This window comes from Rhinoraja longicauda, chromosome 11, assembly GCF_053455715.1.
Source record: "Rhinoraja longicauda isolate Sanriku21f chromosome 11, sRhiLon1.1, whole genome shotgun sequence".
NCBI classification, from domain to species: domain Eukaryota; kingdom Metazoa; phylum Chordata; class Chondrichthyes; order Rajiformes; family Arhynchobatidae; genus Rhinoraja; species Rhinoraja longicauda.
In genome coordinates this window covers 51,367,012-51,387,569 of record NC_135963.1, presented here as the reverse complement: position 1 = coordinate 51,387,569, position 20,558 = coordinate 51,367,012, and the positions used below count along the sequence as shown (strand labels likewise).

At 40.6% G+C, this 20,558-nt stretch overlaps 1 protein-coding gene across 1 annotated transcript in view; it reads left to right on the top strand.

The window, feature by feature from the left end:
• The first annotated feature begins 2,553 nt into the window (after nt 1-2,553).
• The window catches only part of rtca (RNA 3'-terminal phosphate cyclase), a 31,144-nt gene continuing 13,139 nt past the window's right edge, over nt 2,554-20,558 (top strand). The window contains exons 1-3 of the mRNA XM_078407704.1: nt 2,554-2,753; nt 15,220-15,320; nt 16,791-16,934. Coding sequence (XP_078263830.1) covers nt 2,709-2,753; nt 15,220-15,320; nt 16,791-16,934 — 290 coding nt within the window. The 5' untranslated portion in view covers nt 2,554-2,708. The remainder of the gene's footprint in view (nt 2,754-15,219; nt 15,321-16,790; nt 16,935-20,558) is intronic.

Sequence of the window (20,558 nt, the reverse complement as noted above, 5' to 3'; positions counted from 1 at the left end):
TTTCCACCTATTTAAAGCTGCTTACTTCTGCAATTCAGTGATATAGCACTTATTGATATTTTTTGTTTGACTTCGTTCCAATCCTTCAGTACTCACTCCTTCCAAATTTCAACTGGTCCAAAACACTCCTGTAACAACTCTTATACTTCTGTAGTTATCAGCTGACTCCATGCTGTTGACTTTTTCATCTTCATTTAGAAACTGATGCATTAACTCACTCCATATTACATTATGCAGGAAACCCCTACATCTAACATTTATCTTCTTGTGTGACTGCCTGTAGTTTACAATCAATCAAAAAGCCACAGGCATGTTGATCCCACACAGTACACCAATTGCGACCTCCTTCAGAATGTTTTGTTGCATCTTCTACTCCATGAAGCATTTTTAATGTTTACCCAATTGAAGAGGCTAAAATAGCAGGAGAGGGTCTCAACCTGAAAAATATCACCTGGTCATGTTCTCCAGAAATGTTGCCTGACCCCCTGCTGAATTACTCCAGCACTTTGTGTCGTTTTGAAGGTTAAAAAAGCAAGTTTGGTTTGGAAGGAAAGCACACGATCTTTACCATGCTGTGAAAGGGGTTATAACGCAGTGACTGACAGAAAAGATACTGCCTGAGTGATTGAGAAACAGCTAATAAATAGCAAATCCATGTCAATACAGATAATTATGATATGGTACATTTTAGTACCAAAATTAAGAAGGGCTGAGGGTTGTGATTGAAGTAGATACGTCAGCGGCATTTAAGATACTTTTGCATTGGCATATGGATATGGAGTGAATGGATGGATATGGGTTAAGTGAAGGTTAATTAGTTTAGTTCAATTTTGTTTATTATTGTTGCGTGTATCGAGGTATAGTGAAATTTTTTTGTTGCATGCTATCCAGGCACCGAAAAGACTAAACAGGATAACAATCAAGCCGTCCACAGTGTACAGATACAGGGTAAAGGGTATCGCGTTTAAGGCAAGATAAAGTCCAATAAAGCCAGAGTAAAGACAATTTGATGGTCTCTAATGAAGCAGATTGGAGGTCAGGACCGTTCTCTAGCTGGTGTTAGGACAGTTGAGTTCCCTGATAACAGCTGGGAAGAAACTCTTCCTGAATCTGGAGGTATGTGTTTTCAAACGTCTGTACCACTTGCCTGATGGGAGAGGAGAGAATAGGGAGTGACCGGGGTGAGACTGGACCTTAATTATGCTGGTGGCCTTGTCGAGGCAGCATGAGGTTTAGATTGGGTTAATGGAAGGGAGGTTAATTTGTGTGATGGTCTGGGCTACGTCCACAACTCTGCAATTTATTGCGATCTTCGATGGAGCTGTTCCCAAACCATGCAGTGATGTATCCCGATAAAATGTTTTCTATGACACATCTGTAGATGTTGGTGAGGGCATGCCGAACTTCCAAAGACTTCTGTGGAAGTAGAGGCGTTGATGTGCTTTCTTGGCCATTGCTTCGATGTGGCTGGTCCAGGACAAATTGCTGGTGATATACATTCCTAAGAACTTGAAACTTCCAACCATCTCTACTTCGGTCCCATCAATGTATGTTTGTGTGCCGTTTGGCTTCCTAAAGTTGATCACAATCTCCATTTTCTTGTTGACATTGAGCGAGAGGCTTTTGGCTAGGCACCAGGTTACGAGGTTCTTAATCTCTTTCCTGTACTCTGTCTCATCGTTATTTGGTATCCTGCCATCCTGCGGGGGTGCTGTCTGCAGATTTGTAAATTGTGTTGGATTGGTACTTGGTTTAGGGTTGCCAACTGTCCCGTATTAGCCGGGACATCCCGTATTTTAGGCTAAATTGATTTGTCCTGTACAGGACCACCCATGTCCCGTATTAGGCCCGGGGGGGGGGGCGCTGTAGGTCCGGACGCTGTTGGCCCCCGACACTGTAGGCCCCGACACTGTAGTTCCCGACAGTTTAGGTCCCGACAATCTAGGTTTCCGACATTTTAGCTGAGGTTGCGTAGCAACCCGTCTCCTGGCCCGGGCGGCCACCATTGGTGGAGCGGGAGCATGTGGCCGCTGGCTAGGTGAGGTCACATGGGGCGTGGGACGGTGACATCACCTTGTCCCGTATTTGGGAGTGCGATAGTTGGCACCCCTAATTTGGCTGCACAGTCATGAGTGTATAAGGAGTATAGAAGGGAGCTGAAAACATCAGTGTTGAGAATAATCGAAGAGGATGCTTTGTCGGAGAGAATAACCTCACTGATTGTGTGTGGCCTGTTGGTCAGGAAGTCGAAGATCCAGTTACAGAACAGAGTGCGGACTCCAAGTTCCAGCAGTTTGGAGATGAGGTTGGATGGGGTAATGGTATCGAAAGCAGAGTTGTAGTCTGTCATAGATGTACTTCTTATCTAGGTATTCCAGGGATGAGTGAAGGGTCAGGGAGATGGCATCAACCATGGACCTGTTGTGGATGGGCGAACTGCAGTGGATGGTCTTGTGCTGTTCAATGTTCAAATCAACCCGAGGAGTGGGTTTGGGGATTTGGATTCACCAGTGGCAGGGTTTGGGCAACGACTGGTGTAGAGGCGGAGTTTGGCCGGTGACTGCAGTGAGAGGCGGAGTTTGGCCGGTGACTGCGGTATAAGGAGCCAGGTTGGCTTTTGCGAGCCGGTCCCTGTTCCGAGTCGGTCCCTGTTCCGAGTCGGTCCCTGTTCCGAGCGTGTGAGAGGTTTGTGGCGGCGCAGGGCGACAATGGCGGAACATGACCTCGAAATCGACGGCGGAATCATGGAAGGGGTGAGTGGTGCGTGGACGCGGGCCCGTTGGTGGAGCTCATTGCCGGGGCCCGATGGTGGAGCTCATTGCGAGGCCCGGTGATGGAGCTCATTGCCGCTGATGGAGCTCATTGGCCGGTGGTGGAGCTCATTGGCCGGTGGTGGAGCTCATTGGCCGGTGGTGGAGCTCATTGCCGGGCCCGGTGGTGGAGCTCATTGCCGGGTGATGGAGCTCATTGCCCGGTGGTGGAGCTCATTGCCCGGTGATGGAGCTCATTGCCCGGTGGTGGAGCTCATTGCCCGGTGGTGGAGCTCATTGCCCCGTGATGGAGCTCATTGCCCGGTGGTGGAGCTCATTGCCGGGCCCGGTGGTGGAGCTCATTGCCGGGCCCGGTGGTGGAGCTCATTGCCGGGCCCGGTGGTGGAGCTCATTGCCCGGTGGTGGAGCTCATTGCCGGGCCCGGTGGTGGAGCTCATTGCCGGGCCCGGTGGTGGAGCTCATTGCCGGGCCCGGTGGTGGAGCTCATTGCCGGGCCCGGTGGTGGAGCTCATTGCCGGGCCCGGTGGTGGAGCTCATTGCCCGGGCCCGGTGGTGGAGCTCATTGCCGGGCCCGGTGGTGGAGCTCATTGCCCGGGCCCGGTGGTGGAGCTCATTGCCCGGGCCCGGTGGTGGAGCTCATTGCCCGGGCCCGGTGGTGGAGCTCATTGCCCGGGCCCGGTGGTGGAGCTCATTGCCCGGCCCGGTGGTGGAGCTCATTGCCCGGCCCGGTGGTGGAGCTCATTGCCCGGCCCGATGGTGGAGCTCATTGCCCGGCCTGTGCTGCCTCTCTGCTGGGTTTCGCTCACGGCGACTGCGTGGTTTTGGGCCTGGAGTGGAAATTTGGCATTTATAATGTTTGAATGTTTATCGTAGTTGTGTTCGAACCTCGAAATAAAACTGTCGGTCGAAATAAAGCAGTGGGCCGGGTCTGATTATTGTCTCGGCCCGTTACTTTGGCTCGTTCTTAACATCGGATAGTTATGATCAATAACTGTCATTTCAAATCTGACGGCTTGCTTGAGAGAAAGAAACGAAAATACTCCAGCATTTTGTGTCTACCTTGAGAGAAAGAAACTTGGTATTGGTCAGCTGTGATGTATGCGTTTCTGGTCGAGTTTCGAGGGTTTAAAAGTCTCGAATTACAATAAAGAATTGGGTTTGACCAGTTCACAATGTTTCTGCCTCTCTAACTCCACCCATCTCCAGAGATTGTTTGTCTCTCAGAATTATCACCGTGTATTTAAATGGGAAAATAGACACAAAATGCTGGAGTAACTCAGCGGGACAGGCAGCATCTCTGGAGAGAAGGACTAGGTGGCGTTCAGACAGAGTCTGGGGAGAGGGAGTCTAGATATGGAAAGGTACAAAAATAAAACAAGGTGTGAAAAACGACAGATCATCCCTTTCTCCAGAGATGTTGTCACCCCCGCCGAGTTACTCCAGCTTTTTGTGTCTATCTTTGGTTAGGCATCAGTCTGAAGAAGTGTCCTGACCTGAAATGTTACCCATCCATATTCTCCAGAGATGCTGCCTGGCCTGCTGAGTTACTCAAGCACTTTGTGCCCTTTTTTTGTTGGTAAATCAGCATCTGCAGTTCCTTGTGTCGACAAGTGAAATTAAATGATTGATGATAATCAGACAGATGTTGAGGATGGTTGTTCTGATACTTAATTTGTTTGTTGGTAGAGAGGAAACACTGATCCTATTATGATGCCAATTTATGTCCTCCACAGGTTTAGGTTTATTATGGTCACCTGTTCTGAGGTAGTGATTTTTTTTGTTTTGCATACTATCCAATCAGATCATATAATTATATACATCACTATTTATAACTGATATAACCCTTTACCTATTAAAGGGCTGTATCATTTATGGGTAGCTTGAGAATATGTGGAAGTCTGTTGTTAACAAGAATTATGTGTTGATGTATCTGCTGTGATTCAGTTGATAGTGGGTTTGCCTCTAATTACATTCAGACTAATTTATTGTCATACGCCATAGAATCATAATCATAGAGTCATACAGCATGGAAACAGGCCATACTGTGCTTTCTGTCCTGGGCCTCCATTGTCAGAATGAGGCTGCATGCAGACTGAAGGAACAGCATCTCGCATGGGAAGCTTATAACTCAACAGTATGAACATTGAATTCTCCAATTTTAGGTTACCCTGCCCCCACCCACCGATTCCGTTCTCCTTCAACCCGACCCTTCCTCTGGCTTCACATTTTGTTCTTCTCTCCTTATCATACACTCTTTTGTCTCCTTTTCATCTCTACCATATGCCCATTTTGGTGGGAAAGACAGGAAGGCAGATTATTATCTGAATGGTGTCAGATTAGGAAAAGGGGAGGTACAACGAGACCTGGGTACAACAAGGTCCTGCTGCAGTTGTACAGGACCCTGGTGAGACTGCACCTGGAGTATTGTGTGCAATTTTGGTCTCCTAATTTGAGGAAGGACGTTATTGCTATTGAGGGAGTGCAGCCAAGGTTCACCTGGTTAATTCCCAGGATGGCGGGACTGACATGTGAAAGAATGGGTCGACTGGGCTTGTATTCACTGGGATTTAGAAGGATGAGAGGAGATCTTATAGAACCATGAAAATTCTTAAAGGATTGGACAGGCTAGATGCAAGAAAAAATTCCTAATGTTGGGGGAATCCAGAACCAGTGGTCATTGTTTAAAAATAAAGTATTTATTCACAAAATGCTGGAGTAACTCAGCAGGTCAGGCAGCATCTCAGGAGAGAAGGAATGGGTGACGTTTCGGGTCGAGACCCTTCAGACTCGCGTTTCGTTCAGGCATGTTTAGCAACATTCTCTCTCGCTGCTCCCCCTCTGTGTTGGCTCAAAGGGCGGAATGGCCTACTCCTGCACCTATTTTTCTATGTTTCTATGTCTGCCCACCTGGCAATTAAAACATTCCCTCATCTGTATCCACCCATCACTTGCAGGCTTTGTCCTGTTCCTCACCATTTTTGCAGCTTCCCCCCCCCCCCCCCCCCCCACCACCTCCTCAACCACAATTAGTCTGAAGAAGGGTCCCGACCTGAAACGTCGCCTATTCATGTCCTCCAGAAATGCTGCCTGACCCGCTGAGTAATTCCAGCAATTTTTTTTTTCTTTTAAACTAGCATCTGCAGTTCTTTGTGTCTCTGTGCACATTGACTCCCGGGTACATAGCCATGCAGCACAGAAATAGGCCTCGACCTCAACCCAACTGCTGACTAAGATGCCCCAACTACGCTCATCCCATTGCCTGCCTTTGGTCCATATTCCTCTAAACCTTTCCTATATAAACATAGCACAAAAAGTAAGGAAATTTGTGTTTGGTAGATTATTTCTTTGTTGTAACAATGCTTCTTGGCAATAAATCTTATACCGTTGGAAAGCCTGTTTATTTCCCTTTTAAATGGTGCCACATTTGTAAGGAACATGCATTTGTGGGATGAGCAGCAGAGCTGAGTATGTGGGTTGCGCCCATGAAAAATCTGCCAAATCTTCTCTGCCAATGCCAAACAGCTTATTCTGCCATTGACTCTTGTTCGGTGTTGTTTGGTGGATTGGATGATTGAAGTCTGAAGAAACAAGACATATTGGCAATTTAACAATTTATTCATTTAATAAACAGGAGCCACAGCAGCGTGTGGAAGAACCATACACAGCCATAACAGCCTGGCACCTCCTCCTCATGCTGGTCACCAGCCTGGTCACACACTGTTGTGGGATGGCATCCCATTCTTGTCAGCACCTGGGGGTACCAGAAGCTCAAAACAAGAGTCAATAGCAACAGCAGAATAAGCTGTTTGGCATTGGCAGAGAAGATTTGGCAAATTTTTCATGGGCGCAACCCATATACTCAGCTCTGCTGCTCATCCCACAAATGCATGTTCCTTACAAATGTGGCACCATTTAAAAGGGAAATAAACAGGCTTTCCAACGGTATAAGATTTATTGCCAAGAAGCATTGTTACAACAAAGAAATAATCTACCAAACACAAATTTCCTTACTTTTTGTGCTATGTTTATGTACGTAGCCAAGTGCTTTTTAAATGGTGCTCTTGTACCTGCCTCGAATACCACCTCTGGCAGCTTGTTCCATATACTTGCCACCCTCTGAGTCTAAAAAGTTGCTTCTCACGTTCCTATTAAATCTTGACCCTCTAATCTGAAACCTATGTCCTCTGGTTCTCGATTCCCATACGTGCGTGAGTGATCATAATATGATAGAATTCAACCTACAGTTTGAGAGGGAGAAACTGAAATTGGATGTATCAGTATTATTGTTGACTAAAGGTAACTATAGAGGCACGACAAAGGAGCAGATGAAAGTTGATTGGAAGGGTACTCTAGCAGGTATGACAGTTCAGTTTAGTTCAGTTGAGTAGCAGTGGCAGGAGTTTCTGGGAATAATTCAGAAGACTTGGGTGCTTTTCAACCCAAAGAGGAAGAAACATACCAAGAAAATGAAGCCACTGTGGCTGAGAAAGAAAGTTATAGACAGCTTAAAAGCAAAAGAGAAGGCATATAATGTGGCAGAAATTAGTGGGAAGCTGAAGGATTGAAAAGCTTTAAAAAAAAAAAACACAACTAAAAAAGCAATAAGGGGAGAAAAGATCAAATATGAAGGTAAACCAGCCAATAATATAAAAGAGGATACCAAAAGCTTTTACAGATATATAAACAGTATAACAGCGGCAAAAGTGGACATTGGACTGCTGGAAACAGATGTTGGTGAAGTAATAATGGGGAACAAAGGGATGGCAGATGAACTGAATAAGCTTTGTGCGCCAGTCTTCACAGAGGAAGACACGAGCAATGTGCCAGAAAGTCAAGAGGGTCAGGGGGCAGAAGTGAGTGCAGTCACTATTACAGAGGAGGTGGTACTTGGGAAGCTGAAAGGTGTAAAAGTGGATATGTCACCTGGAATTGATGGATTACACACCAGGGTCTAAAAGAGGTAGCTGTTAAGATTGTGCAAACATTACTAGTGATCTTTCAAGAATCACTAGAATCAGGAAAGGTTGCAGAAGATTGGAAAATCACAAATGTGATTTTCCAGTGTCTGTCGGGGAATGTTGCCGACTGGCCCGCTGCAGACTGCAGGAGTACGTGCTGAGGGACGCACTGAAGCTCGGTGCAGCCAACGTCAAGGCTCTGTGGGGGAGGGCCACAGTCTAGGGTCCTTCCGCTGCCGGACATGGGGGGCAGGGTGGGCCACATGAGTACCAAGGGTAGTGGGTAATTTTGTGTAATTGGCGTATTAAATAAATGCATTGAATGTATGTTTAGCCACCGAGAATGTTGGATGGAGTTTTGGAAGGAACATGTTTTGTATATATTTATTTCTTGAATAAAGTATTTTTTGACAATTAAAAAAAAAAAAATCACAAATGTGATTCAGCTGTTTAAGAAGGGAGTGAAGGACTTCCGGTGGCACCATGCAGTGGTGAAGGTGCAGCATTGAACTCAGCTCCTGCTAAAAATCGTGTAAAAAGCTGTTTCTAAAGTCGGGACCGATTTAAAAACATCCACCGGCGGCAGGTTGGTGTCGTGGGAGTAATATCAGCAAATAATGTCGAGAAATTTGAGCTTTAAAAGGATCTTTTAGATGAAAAAGTTAAAACATCAAAGGGGACCTAAGAAATCCACTATCAGACTCCGGCTGGAAGAAGATTTGGCAGCCCTCCAAACAGCAACTGAAAGTTCAGATGAAGAGTCTGATTCTCAACTAGCAGTATTTGAAATGGCTACGGGAGGAGGGACGAAAAGGACAGAAAAGGAGAAAGAGATGAAGCAGTGGGAAGAAACGGTAAGAGCTAATCTTACTAAAGATCTTACCGTAGATCTTACTAAGGAATTCTCCAAAATGCTTACTAATATGAACAAGATACTGGAGAGTAAATTATCTAAAATGGAGGTTAACCTCTCCAAGAAAACAGAGGCTGCACGTGCTGAATCAAAGGAACAGTTTGAATTTTTGGAGCGACAGCTGTCGGATCTGGATCTGAGGACAACTCAGGAATTTGTGAGAATGGATAATGATTATAAGAAGAAATGTGATGAATTGAAGGAAGGAGTTGATAAGTCGACAGAAGATATGAAGGTGGAAATACGTGAGATGTCTCGGGAAATATCGACACTGAAAGAAGAACAAGGGGTTAATCGCGAACAATTGAATAAATTGACAGACAAAATTCAACACTTCGAAGCTAGATCAAGGAGACAGAACTTGAGGATTGTAGGAGTAAAGGAAGGGCAAGAGCTAGGAATTTTAATGACTGAGCTCGTTACTAAAATACTCAAAGATGTCTTTAAGTTGAAGGAAAATCCGAGGATTGATGTCGCACATCGGGTAGGTCGCTTCAGAAGAGAATTAAATGCTCCCCCAAGACAGATTATTGTGAAATTTTTGGACATTTCAAGTTTGGATAAACTTATGAAGATGATACCACATGGGGAGAGGCTTACAATTGATGGAGAAATTGTCAGATTCTACAGAGACTACCCACGCGAAATACTGGAAAAAAGAAATAATTTTAGAAGAGCAAGCAGCATTCTGCAAGGTAAATCGGAGGTGAGATATGGAGTTGTGTTTCCCGCGAAAATGAAAATTTATTATAACTCTATTCAACGCGCCTTCACGGACCCGGATTTGGCATTTAATTACGCACAAGAAATTGTAAAGAAAATAGAAAAAATAGAAGTAAAAGCGGATGAATAAATGTCTATTGGGAATCCGTGCGGTAATTAAGACGATGGAACTGCTCTAGACATTAACCAGACAGGCTTATCTGTCAGGAATGTGTATGCAATGGACAGGCCCTGGTTTCAACCTTGAACAGATAAGGAGAAGAGAAATAACTGAAAAAACATTTTGAAACAATACGATCAGATTGGAAAGAAAATCAAAGGACATTATGGACTTAAAAAATGGTTTGTAATACAGTATATATGTAATGTAAAGAATTAATTAATTATATAAACTTAAGATCACTAATCAAGGGTTACGCTAATATAGTAATGTTACACTAATAAGAGGAACCAAGTTATTAACCCAATGGATTTAGGGGATAAGGGGTATATAGAGATGATTATTATTAATAGATATATAAGGTTAAGTTGGTTGAAAAGAATTGAAATATAATTTAGGTTGTACGCTAACACATTATAATTAATGAAAAGGGGTATAAGAATATTAGAACACCATAAACTTGTGGGAAGAAAGAGGCGCTAATGATCTGGAAACGTTCCAGAGGTTTGGGCTGGAAGATGGTTGTATTTAAGATAAGAAACGTAACCCTTGAAACAGGCTGGTAATCAAGGTATTGATGAATACTGTATATTTGGACAGAGACAGGGCAGGTGTTCTCAGGTTTTTGAATTGTAGGACTCGGGGATACCGAGCAAGTAACACAGAAGGTTTAAAATTGGGGTAGAAATGAGAACACTTGAAATATTAAGGATTAAGGAGTCCCTTAGATATATTAAGAAAGATTAAGATATAGTCAGAGGAAACGGCTTGTAGTTATAAATTCTATAGTATTCAGGTGGCTGAACTCAATGTATAATTCCATCTACGGAGGTCTATCAATTTTTAGCCATCATAGATGGCTTCTTGTATTTAGGGTATCACCTTTTTGATACCTTAAAATCACGTGTTTTTTTTTTTTTTGGTTGTAGCATTTACTTTTATGTGGCTTATTTAATTATTTTTCTTGTTTTCATCACTATTTTTCAACACATCTTTTTCTTCTTCTTATGGAGGTTCAATATACGGAGGAGAGGTAAAATAATGTCAGAAGTGTGGGATGATACCCACATACACAAAAGGCTGAGGTACCTAATTACACCACAGGAAATAAAATTACTAAAACTTATTTATAATGCAGGACAATAAAGAGAATGGAGGAGTCACATTTTGTAGTTGGAATATTAGGGGTGCGAATGATCCAATTAAAAGGGGCAAAATTATGGCCCATTTAAAATCTTTGAAGGTGGATATAGCGTTCCTGCAAGAAACGCATACGAAACTACAAACACAGATGAGATTTAGAGCAAATTGGATAGGCCAAATGTATCATTCGTCATTTACTGCTAAAGCTAGAGGTACGGCTATTATTATTCGGAAAGGTATACCGTTTATATTAAAGAATACAATATCTGATAAAGAAGGAAGATACACGATAGTGGCGGGAGAAATTTATTCCACGCCACTCACTTTGATAAATATTTACGCTCCAAACTTTGATAATCCCCAATTTTTTAAGAAAATTATGGATCAAATAGATGAGTATAATTTTCAAAATATAATATTAGGGGGGGATTTTAACTGTGTTATAGATTCATATTTAGACAAATCAACAAAATTTAGGAAGGGTAGTGCTAAATCCAAGTCTAGCGAATTCTTAAATACTTATATAAAAAATACTAATATAATAGATGTATGGAGAATAGCTAACCCAACTGGAAGGGAATATTCGTTTTACTCATCAGTACACAAAACCTATTCAAGAATTGATTATTTTTTAGTGGACTCAAAACTAATACCATATACGATTAATTCTAAATACCACAATAGTATTATTTCTGATCACTCCCCGCTGACTTTTACTTTAAAACTTGAGGGAATGCCAGGTACAAATTTTTTTTGGAGATTTAACACACAAATAGCTAACGACCCACAAGGTTATGAGTATTTAAAACAACAAATGAAATTTTTTTTTGAAATAAATGAGACACCAGGGATTTCACCATCTTTATTATGGGAATCTTTTAAGGCTTTCATTCGTGGAGTTATAATTTCGTATCAAAGTTTTCTAAATAAAAAAAACAGGACAGAACAAGGGACGTTAGAAAAGGAAATTAAATTATTAGAATTAGGAAACGCAAAAGACCCAACAATAGATAAACATAATAAGATAACATTACTGAAATTTAAACTTAATCGAATATTATCGGCAAGAGTAATAAGATTATTTCAGATCACAAAACAAGTACAATTTGAATTTGGGGATAAACCACATAAACTTCTAGCACGACAATTGAAGAAACAAGAAAAGGAAAAAACAATTAGTAAAATCAAATCAGAGAACGGGGAACTATTAACTTTACCTAAGGACATTAACAAAAGGTTTGCTCAATTTTATCAAAATTTATATACATCTAAAACTAACATTGAAGACAATAAAATTATAAATTTTTTAGATAAGTGTAACTTGCCAAAATTGGATATCTTAGAACAAGAGGAATTAGGAACCCAGATTACAAGTGAAGAAATAAGAGAAACAATAAAAGAATTGAAAAATGGGAAGACTCCAGGGCCTGATGGTTTTAATAATGAATTTTATAAAAGATTTCAGGAGTTAATGGCCCCACGATTACTTAAATTATACAGGTACGCTTTTACCGATAAGAAATTACCAGAAACTTTAGCAGAATCCACAATTATGCTTATACCAAAAAAAGATAAAGATTTAGAAGATCCGGGCTCGTATAGAGCTATAGCACTGTTAAATACAGACCAAAAAATTTTAGCAAAGATTTTAGCAAGAAGATTGAGCAAATATATTAATAAATTGATAAATCAGGACCAAACGGGGTTTATACCCAAAAGACAATCATTTAATAATTTGAGACGACTTTATAATATAATGTATTCACATAAAGGGGAAAAGGAAGACTTAGCAGTTATATCTTTGGACGCAGAAAAAGCATTTGATCAGGTAGAGTGGCAGTATTTATACATAGTACTCCAAAAATTTAATATAGGAGATAATTTTATTAGATGGGTAAAATTATTATACGATAAACCAACAGCAAGAATATTAACTAATAATACGTTGTCTCAAAAATTCCAATTATCACGGGGCAATAGGCAGGGATGTGTTTTATCACCCCTGCTATTTGCCCTTATGATAGAGCCACTGGCGGAAAGGATAAGAACTCATCCGAATATTCATGGATACAATACTAAGGACTCTAATAATAAAATTTCATTATACGCGGATGATATACTTTTATATATTACAAATTCAAAAACGAATATCCCGAACGTATTAAATGTAATAGAGGAATTTGGCTCCTTTTCTGGATATAGAATAAATTGGAATAAAAGTGAAATTATGTCATTACATCCTCAGAAAGCGAATCATCTATTAAAATTTCCATTTAAAATTGCAACGGAAAAATTTAAGTATTTAGGTATTCAAGTTACCAGAAGATATAAATCATTATTTAACGCTAATTTTAGTCCTCTGTTAAATAAATTGAACGCTTTGATTATATTTTGGAAAACGCTCCCACTATCATTAATTGGCAGAATAAATGCTATCAAAATGATAGTGCTACCACAAATATTATATTTATTTCAATCCATACCAATATATATACCAAAATATTTTTTTAAAAAACTAGAGTCAAATATTACTAATTTTATATGGGACTACAAAGCACATAGAATTAAAAGAAATCATTTGTGTAAACCTAAAGATGTAGGGGGACTTGCACTGCCTAATTTTTTATATTATTATTGGGCAGTGCATATTAAGAATATTATTTATTGGTTGGAGTGTCCTTCTCAACAGATGGAATGGATAAGAATGGAAAAAGAGGATTGTCTGCCTTATGATTTAGGAGCGATCCTCTTCTCCCCGATAAAATTGAATAATATATTATATAAGAAGAATCCAATTATACACAATATAATTCGAATTTGGAAACAAATAAAATTAAATTTAAAATTAAGAAACTTATCTTCATTAACACCAATAGTGAATAACCCGGTATTTAAACCAGCTATTATGGATAAAACATATAGACAATGGGAAAGACAGGGAATTAAAAAGTTGGGTGACATGTATGAAACGGGAAATTTATTATCATTTCAACAATTAAAATCAAAATTTAATCTCAATAATAACCAATACTTTAAATATTTACAGATATGTGACTTTATAAAAAAATATATACCAAGATCACAGAATATAACGATAGACCCACTGGAAGAAGCAATGAATATTAAGGCGGACTCACAAAAATTAATATCATATCTATATAACAGTATTCTTAATAGAGAATTGCCTTCCACAGAGGCAATTAGAGAAGACTGGGAAAAAGAATTACTGATAAAAATTTCTAAAGAAACATGGGAGAGGTATTTGATATACATACATAAATGTTCGATTAACTCTAGACATAATTTAATCCAATTTAAAATATTACACAGACTATATTACTCAAAAGTTAGGTTGAATAAATTTTATTCAAATATCTCACCCATTTGTGATAAATGTCTTTCACAAAATGCCAATCTTACACACGCTTTCGTTTCGTGCATAAAACTTCAAAGTTTTTGGGGTGATATATTTGATGTATTTACTAGTTTATTTAAGACAAAAATGGAACCTAGCATGGAAATGATTATCTTTGGAGATGTAAATAAATTAAATAAATTAAATATATCCCAAATCGCATTTTTGAATTATGGTTTAATAATAGCGAAAAAACTCATACTTAAATTGTGGAAAAAGTCTACTCCACCAACACTTAAAATGTGGATTGGTAATATGTTGGAAACAGCACATTTGGAAGAAATGAGACTCCTCCTAATAGAAAAAAAAGACCAATTCTTATCGAGTTGGTCTCCATTTATTGACCTTGTGGAATCATGCGGTGTAATATCAGCATAAAATTAAAAATTCTGGGTTTGATTGAAAATTGATTAAGAATCTCCTTTCTGCTTTACTTTCGCACATTTCTTTTTTTTTTTTTTTTTTTTTTTTTTTTTTTTTTTTTTTTTTCTTTCACTCTATACTCACTAATTTATTCTTTACTCTTCACTACTTCTTTCTTTCTCATTTCTTTTTAAAAAAGGAAGTTGTACAAATAATGTTTTAATAATTCTTGGCACCTGTAAAAAGGAACCATTAAAATGTAATGTGCTTACTTCCAAAGAAAATAAAAATTAAAAAAAAAAAGAAGGGAGTGAAGCAAAAGAAAACAAATTATAGGCCAGTTGATCTGACTTCTGTGATTGGCAAAATTTTAAGAGCCCATTATTAAGGATGAGGTTTTGAGACACTTGGAAGCGCTCATGCAATCATCTCTATTTCTGTCAGATCATATTTGTATGTTTATCTGTAGCGCAAGCAGTTGTATTGTAGGAACAGCTACTTTCCTACATCTAATTCTTGAACTAATGTGCGCGATAATGGAGCACTAAAGTCCATTTCTTTCACTACCATGGATTTGTCTTTTTACTAATTGATTTGCACTAATTGTTTTGCACAATATTTATTTTAAATCTGTTTTTGCGCGTTTTGTCTGAGTCTATGTACCTGTAAAGTTGCTGCAGACTGGATATTTGTTATGCCTGTACCTTGTTATACATGCATATGCCAATAAACTCAATTTTACTATGAATGTTTGTGGCATTTTCTCTTAACAGGGAGGACAAATTTTGCGTGTTTGTACAGCCCTAAGTTGCCTTCTAGGAGTGAAGATAAAAATACACAATATCCGAGCAGGGAGAAGTACACCTGGGCTGAGGTAAGTGTATGCAAATGTGGTATTAGGCGGTATTATCACCTAATACAACATTATATGGTGCCTTCGTTCTTGAAGCCAGTGAGAGAATCCACTGACTATGACGATCAATCTGACATAAAGCTAAATTTTGATAGCGTTGTCAAAAGGCTTTAGCCATTGTTGTTGGAAGGTAGTGTTTATGGAATTCGCATTTCAAAGTTACAGCAGAAGTAGAAGCCATTAATATCGTGCGAATTAAATTATGAGTTTTAACAAATCTATTTTCCTTTAGTAAAAAGGGGAAAGCTGGAAGAACTCAACAGGTTAAGGAGCATTTGGGCGAATGTGTATATTGATGTTTCCAGTCACGGCACTGGTCAGGACTGAGGGAAGAGGAAAGATTATTGGTATCTAGCATTAAGACTGAGAGGGAAGAAGAAAGATTGTTGGTATATAGCAGGACAAAGAGAGGAGGGATAGAGGCTAGTAAGTGATGCGTGGAACATCTGATTATACGTATCACTTGGTAGCTGATCAGATGGAGCCAGTTGTGGAAGGGGAGCTGGGGCAAAGGATGGTAGGTGACGGGTGGAACGAAACGTGGGGGGGAGCGATGATGGGCATATGGAACTGTGAGGGAGAAGAATTGGAGTGGGGAGAAGGAAACTAGGTGGATGGGTGAATGTGGGTGGGAGGGGAAGATTAGGATGGATGGTCAGCTGCAATCAGAACAGTTAATGGATATATCCTCTTTGTCACAATGGAGTAGGCTGAGGAAAGGCAGGTTGGTGAGTGAGTCGGAAGGAGAGTTAAAATGATATGCAACCCGAAGCTCAAGATTGCTGTTGTGGACAGAGCGTAAATCCTGCACAAGATGGTTGCCTAATCTATGTATCGTATGGTTTAACCCATGTAAAAGGTATCCTGTTGTGAGCACCAAGTAAGACTAGGTTGGAAGAGATGCAATTGAACCTCTGCTTCACCTGGAGGGATTTGGTGGTGAGAGATGAGATTAAGGGACAAGTGTTACACCTTCTACAGTGCCAAGCAATGAAGAGCAGAGGTTAACTTCAAACTTCAACCCACCATGTCTGTGCCGAATGTAATGCCAAGATCAACTAGTCTCATCTTCTTGCACATATCCATACCCCTACATTCCCTGCATATCCATGTGTCTATTTATATTTGCTTGTTATAGTTTTGATGGGTTAAAAACAGTTCCCAATTGATGAGAACTTTCAGAAGAGGATGTTCTAATTTGGTTAGTTTGCGGTCTCTTTTACAGCTACAAATGGCTGGTGTCAGAAACTGAAGAATATTTTAAAATGGTGCAAAAATAATGATATTCTTATAAATTATGCCATGATGTCCTTGACTTGAGGCTCTTGCGATGGAGATTGATAAACCTCTAATGTAACCGTCATAAACAATAAATGCATAACCAAAGACCTTAATAGGATTCTACTGAAAAACAAAATTTTGATTTTTAAGGCCGCAGCATCTGTCAGGGCTGCAGATGATTTGTGATTTATGCGATGGTCGCCTTGAAGAAGCCAAAGTTGGTTCCACAGAAATTTACTTCACGCCGGGTAAAATCAACGGAGGTAACCATGTTGCAGATACAAAAACAGCAGGGTAAGCATAAGCACACATAGTTGCATATTTATGGAGTGTAAGGAAGGAGTTCTGCTTATTGCAGGACTGTTGTTTTTGTTTTTGTGTTTGTTAACTTGAAGATAGATAGTTCTTGGGATCGGAATTGGATATTGAATATTGCATCCTGTCCTTCAGGGGAACGTCAATAAGCAAGTTACTTTTCCATTAATTACTGATTAAATAATTGTCATCAAAAACCCTAATTACCAGGGCTTCTGATAAATTTTAGCTTTTAGGTTTGTGAAGGGTGCAAGTATTTTTCAGTGCCCGGTGCGGCTCGGCCGCGGGACGTTTCAGTGCCCGGTGTGGCTCGGCCGCGGGACTTAGCAGCGGCCGCGGGGCCTTCCATCGCCCGGCGCGGCTCGGCCGCTGGACTTAACATCGCCCGGTGCGGCCGCGGGACATTTCGGTGCCCGGGCGGCTCGGCCGCGGGGCCTTCCATCCCCTTGCGGGGGCTGTGCGTGTCGTTTGCCTCGGTAGGGGTCGAGCTGCCTGTCCGTGGGTGCGGGGGGAAGAGAGTGGAAGTTTTGTTGCCTTCCATCACAGTGAGGGGGTGTTTGGAGTCACTGTGATGGATGTTTGTGTTGGGGTCGTGTGTCCTGTGTTCTTTTCTTTTTTGCTGTGTCTTGTGACTGCTGAAATTTCGTTCGGTATTTATACCGAATGACAATAAAGTTCTGTTATACTGTTATTTACCTCAACATGGTGAAGGTCTTTGAAGTTCTGATGTTTAGTATTGTTAGGATTACTTGCGCAGTTAAAGGTAGGAACACATCTGTCATGGCATCCTGGTATCTGAGGATCTTCATAAGAGCTGTCAGGTGTCATTCTTTAGTTTCCATGATGTGGATAGTGTGAACTGAGAAACGGCTTCCCAAAGTTTGTTTTACATTGGAGCACTTCACATCTGAAGAAGGGACTCGACTCGAAACGTCACCTATTCCTTCTATCCCGAGATGCTGCCTATCCCGCTGAGTTACTTCTGCATTTTGTGTTTATCTTCGGTTTAAACCAGCATCTGCAGTTTTCCTTCCTGCAACTGATTCTCTTGTCTTTCCGCCAAATTGTGTGCATGATTTCCAGAAAGGCATTTTATCTAGTTTTTATTATGGTCTATTTTATAAATGGCTAACTGTACAAAAAAGTGAAAATCTCTTTGTAATTTTGTAAGTTTACATTGCTGGTCACCTTATTTTTCCTGTCTTTCTGCTCTTTGTTTCTGAGATTTTCCACATTTATGCACAGAGTAAACTTTAAACCCAGTCTTGTTTGATTTTTGGGATATTTACTGTGACAGGGACTTGCATTAATACAGTGCCTTTGGTGGCGAAGAATGTCCCAATTAAAAAGGAGCACAGAGCTAAAGGAGGAGATGCTGGGAGAAGTACCCAAAAATCAGGCAAAGGGGTTGGAGGATGTGGTGGAGAAGTGTTAGGAAAGCAATTCCATGGCATTTCATCATGGAAGAAGGCATGAATAATAATGTTAGAAAGCAAGGTTATGACGTTGCACCAGGTGAGAGGTCCCGGGGGAGTTTATGGTAAGAGGATTGAGGCTGCCAGGAGAATTAAATGAAAGTAACTTTGAGATATTCAAAATATATATTCTTTGGCATGTTGAATGGTGAAGGGAGACCTTATAAAATGTGTAAAATAATGATAGGCGCAGGGTCAAAAGTCAGAACCTTTTTCCTAGAGAGGAAATGTCAAAGATTAGAGTGCAGCTTTCAGATGAGAGGACAAAATTTACAGGGCAAAGTTTAAAGGAGAAGTAACTTACTGACAGTAACTGTACAAGGCAGGTTTTTTTTACAGAGGTGGATGCCAGGAACTTGGTGCCAGGGATGGTGGTGGTGGCTGATATAACTGTGGCATTTGAGGTTTTTATATAAGAACATGGATTTGCAGGGAATGGAAGAATAGGGATTAAGTGCAGACAGGGGATTAGTTTAACTTGAGATCATGATCAGGGTGGGGATTATGAGCAGAAGGGCCTGCTCGTGCGTTGTTCTATGTTCGACACTGATCAGCCAAAACATTACGACCACTGATGGGCAAAGTGAATAACATTGACTATTTTGTTACAATGGCACCTGTCAAGGGGTGGGATATATTAGGCAGCAAGTGAACAGTCAGTTGTTGAAGTTGATGTGTTGGACGCAGGAGAAATGGGCAGGAGTAAAGACCTGAGCGACTTTGACAATGGCCAAATTGTTATGGCCAGATGACATCTCTGAAACGGCAAGGCTCCCAGTCAGCAGTGGAGAGTACCTACCAACAGTGGTCCGAGGAGGGACAAACCACAAACTGGTGGCAGGGTGTTGGGTGCCCAAGGCTCATTGATGTGCGAGGGCAACGAAAGCTATCCCGTCTGGTCCAAACTGACAAAAGGTCTACTGTGGCACGTCACAGAAAATGTTAATGGTGGTCACGGGAGAATGTGTCACAATACACAGTGCATCGCACCCTGCTGCATATGGGGCTGCACACAGAGGACCAACAGCATTTAGACAGGTGGTCATAATGTTTTGGCTGATCAGTGTATATGGGAACTTTACTTTGCTAATTGGAGGCAGTGGACTTCATTACACAGATGATGCTGCATGCACCTTTCCACTGAAAACACTTGTACCATTCTTCAACTATCAATTTCAACTGTTGGTTAGTCTGTCCAATTCAAAAAGCAATTGAGCCTGTTCACTTTTTGACCACAGGAATGAATTATCTCTTGCTTCAGTGACACTGTTTGCAAATGGGTTAAATTGCTCTTCTGGCAAAGGCACTGTGCGAATTATTTGTAGCTATAATATTTTGTTCCTTTTGTGGGAGTAATTGTGACAGTATGATAAAGTGTGTTTAGTTTTATCACCACAGAATGGATACACAGTAATATACAAAGCAGTGGGGGTTTTTCCCGCAAAACTTTGGGTTTCAGCCACTAATCATGCTTTAAAAGCCCCAGTTTGCTGTTCATTTCTTGACTATTAAAATCTGTGTCTACCATAAACTTATACCAAAATATCTCCCTGAAGCAATGTAAAATTGTGGATTTTTCCTGCAAGCCATCAAGTAATTCCTGATCAGGGCTCCCAAGATTCATTACCACTTTTTGTACATGAAAACAACCCCTTATGTTACTCCAGCATTTTGTGTCTCTATCCTTTATCAATTGGTTGTTATGGACCAGACATGTTCACACCATTTGTATTTCTGCATGCGTTATACGTGGTGCACTGGGAGATTAGCAACCGGTGTATCTTGGTAAGTAGTCATGAATGGGTGAATGCAATTTTAGATTGATACAGAGTTTGTCATTAACTGTATTTTGTGAAGGCTAGTAAATGCGTCAAGTGTTTAATTGTCGTGTGCACTGGCAACAAAACAATGAAACTCTTACTTGCAGCAACTTAACAGACCCATAAATGCAATAATGCACATAAATATATAATAATTGATGCAATAAATTAATAACCATAATACTAGGTAATCATAATTGCACAAAAACCAAAAAAAAATGCAACCAAAGACCAGAGTCTATGGTAGATTATAGTTGCTGAGGTTAGTGTTGTGTAGTGTTCAAGAGGCTGATGGTTGCTGGAAGAAG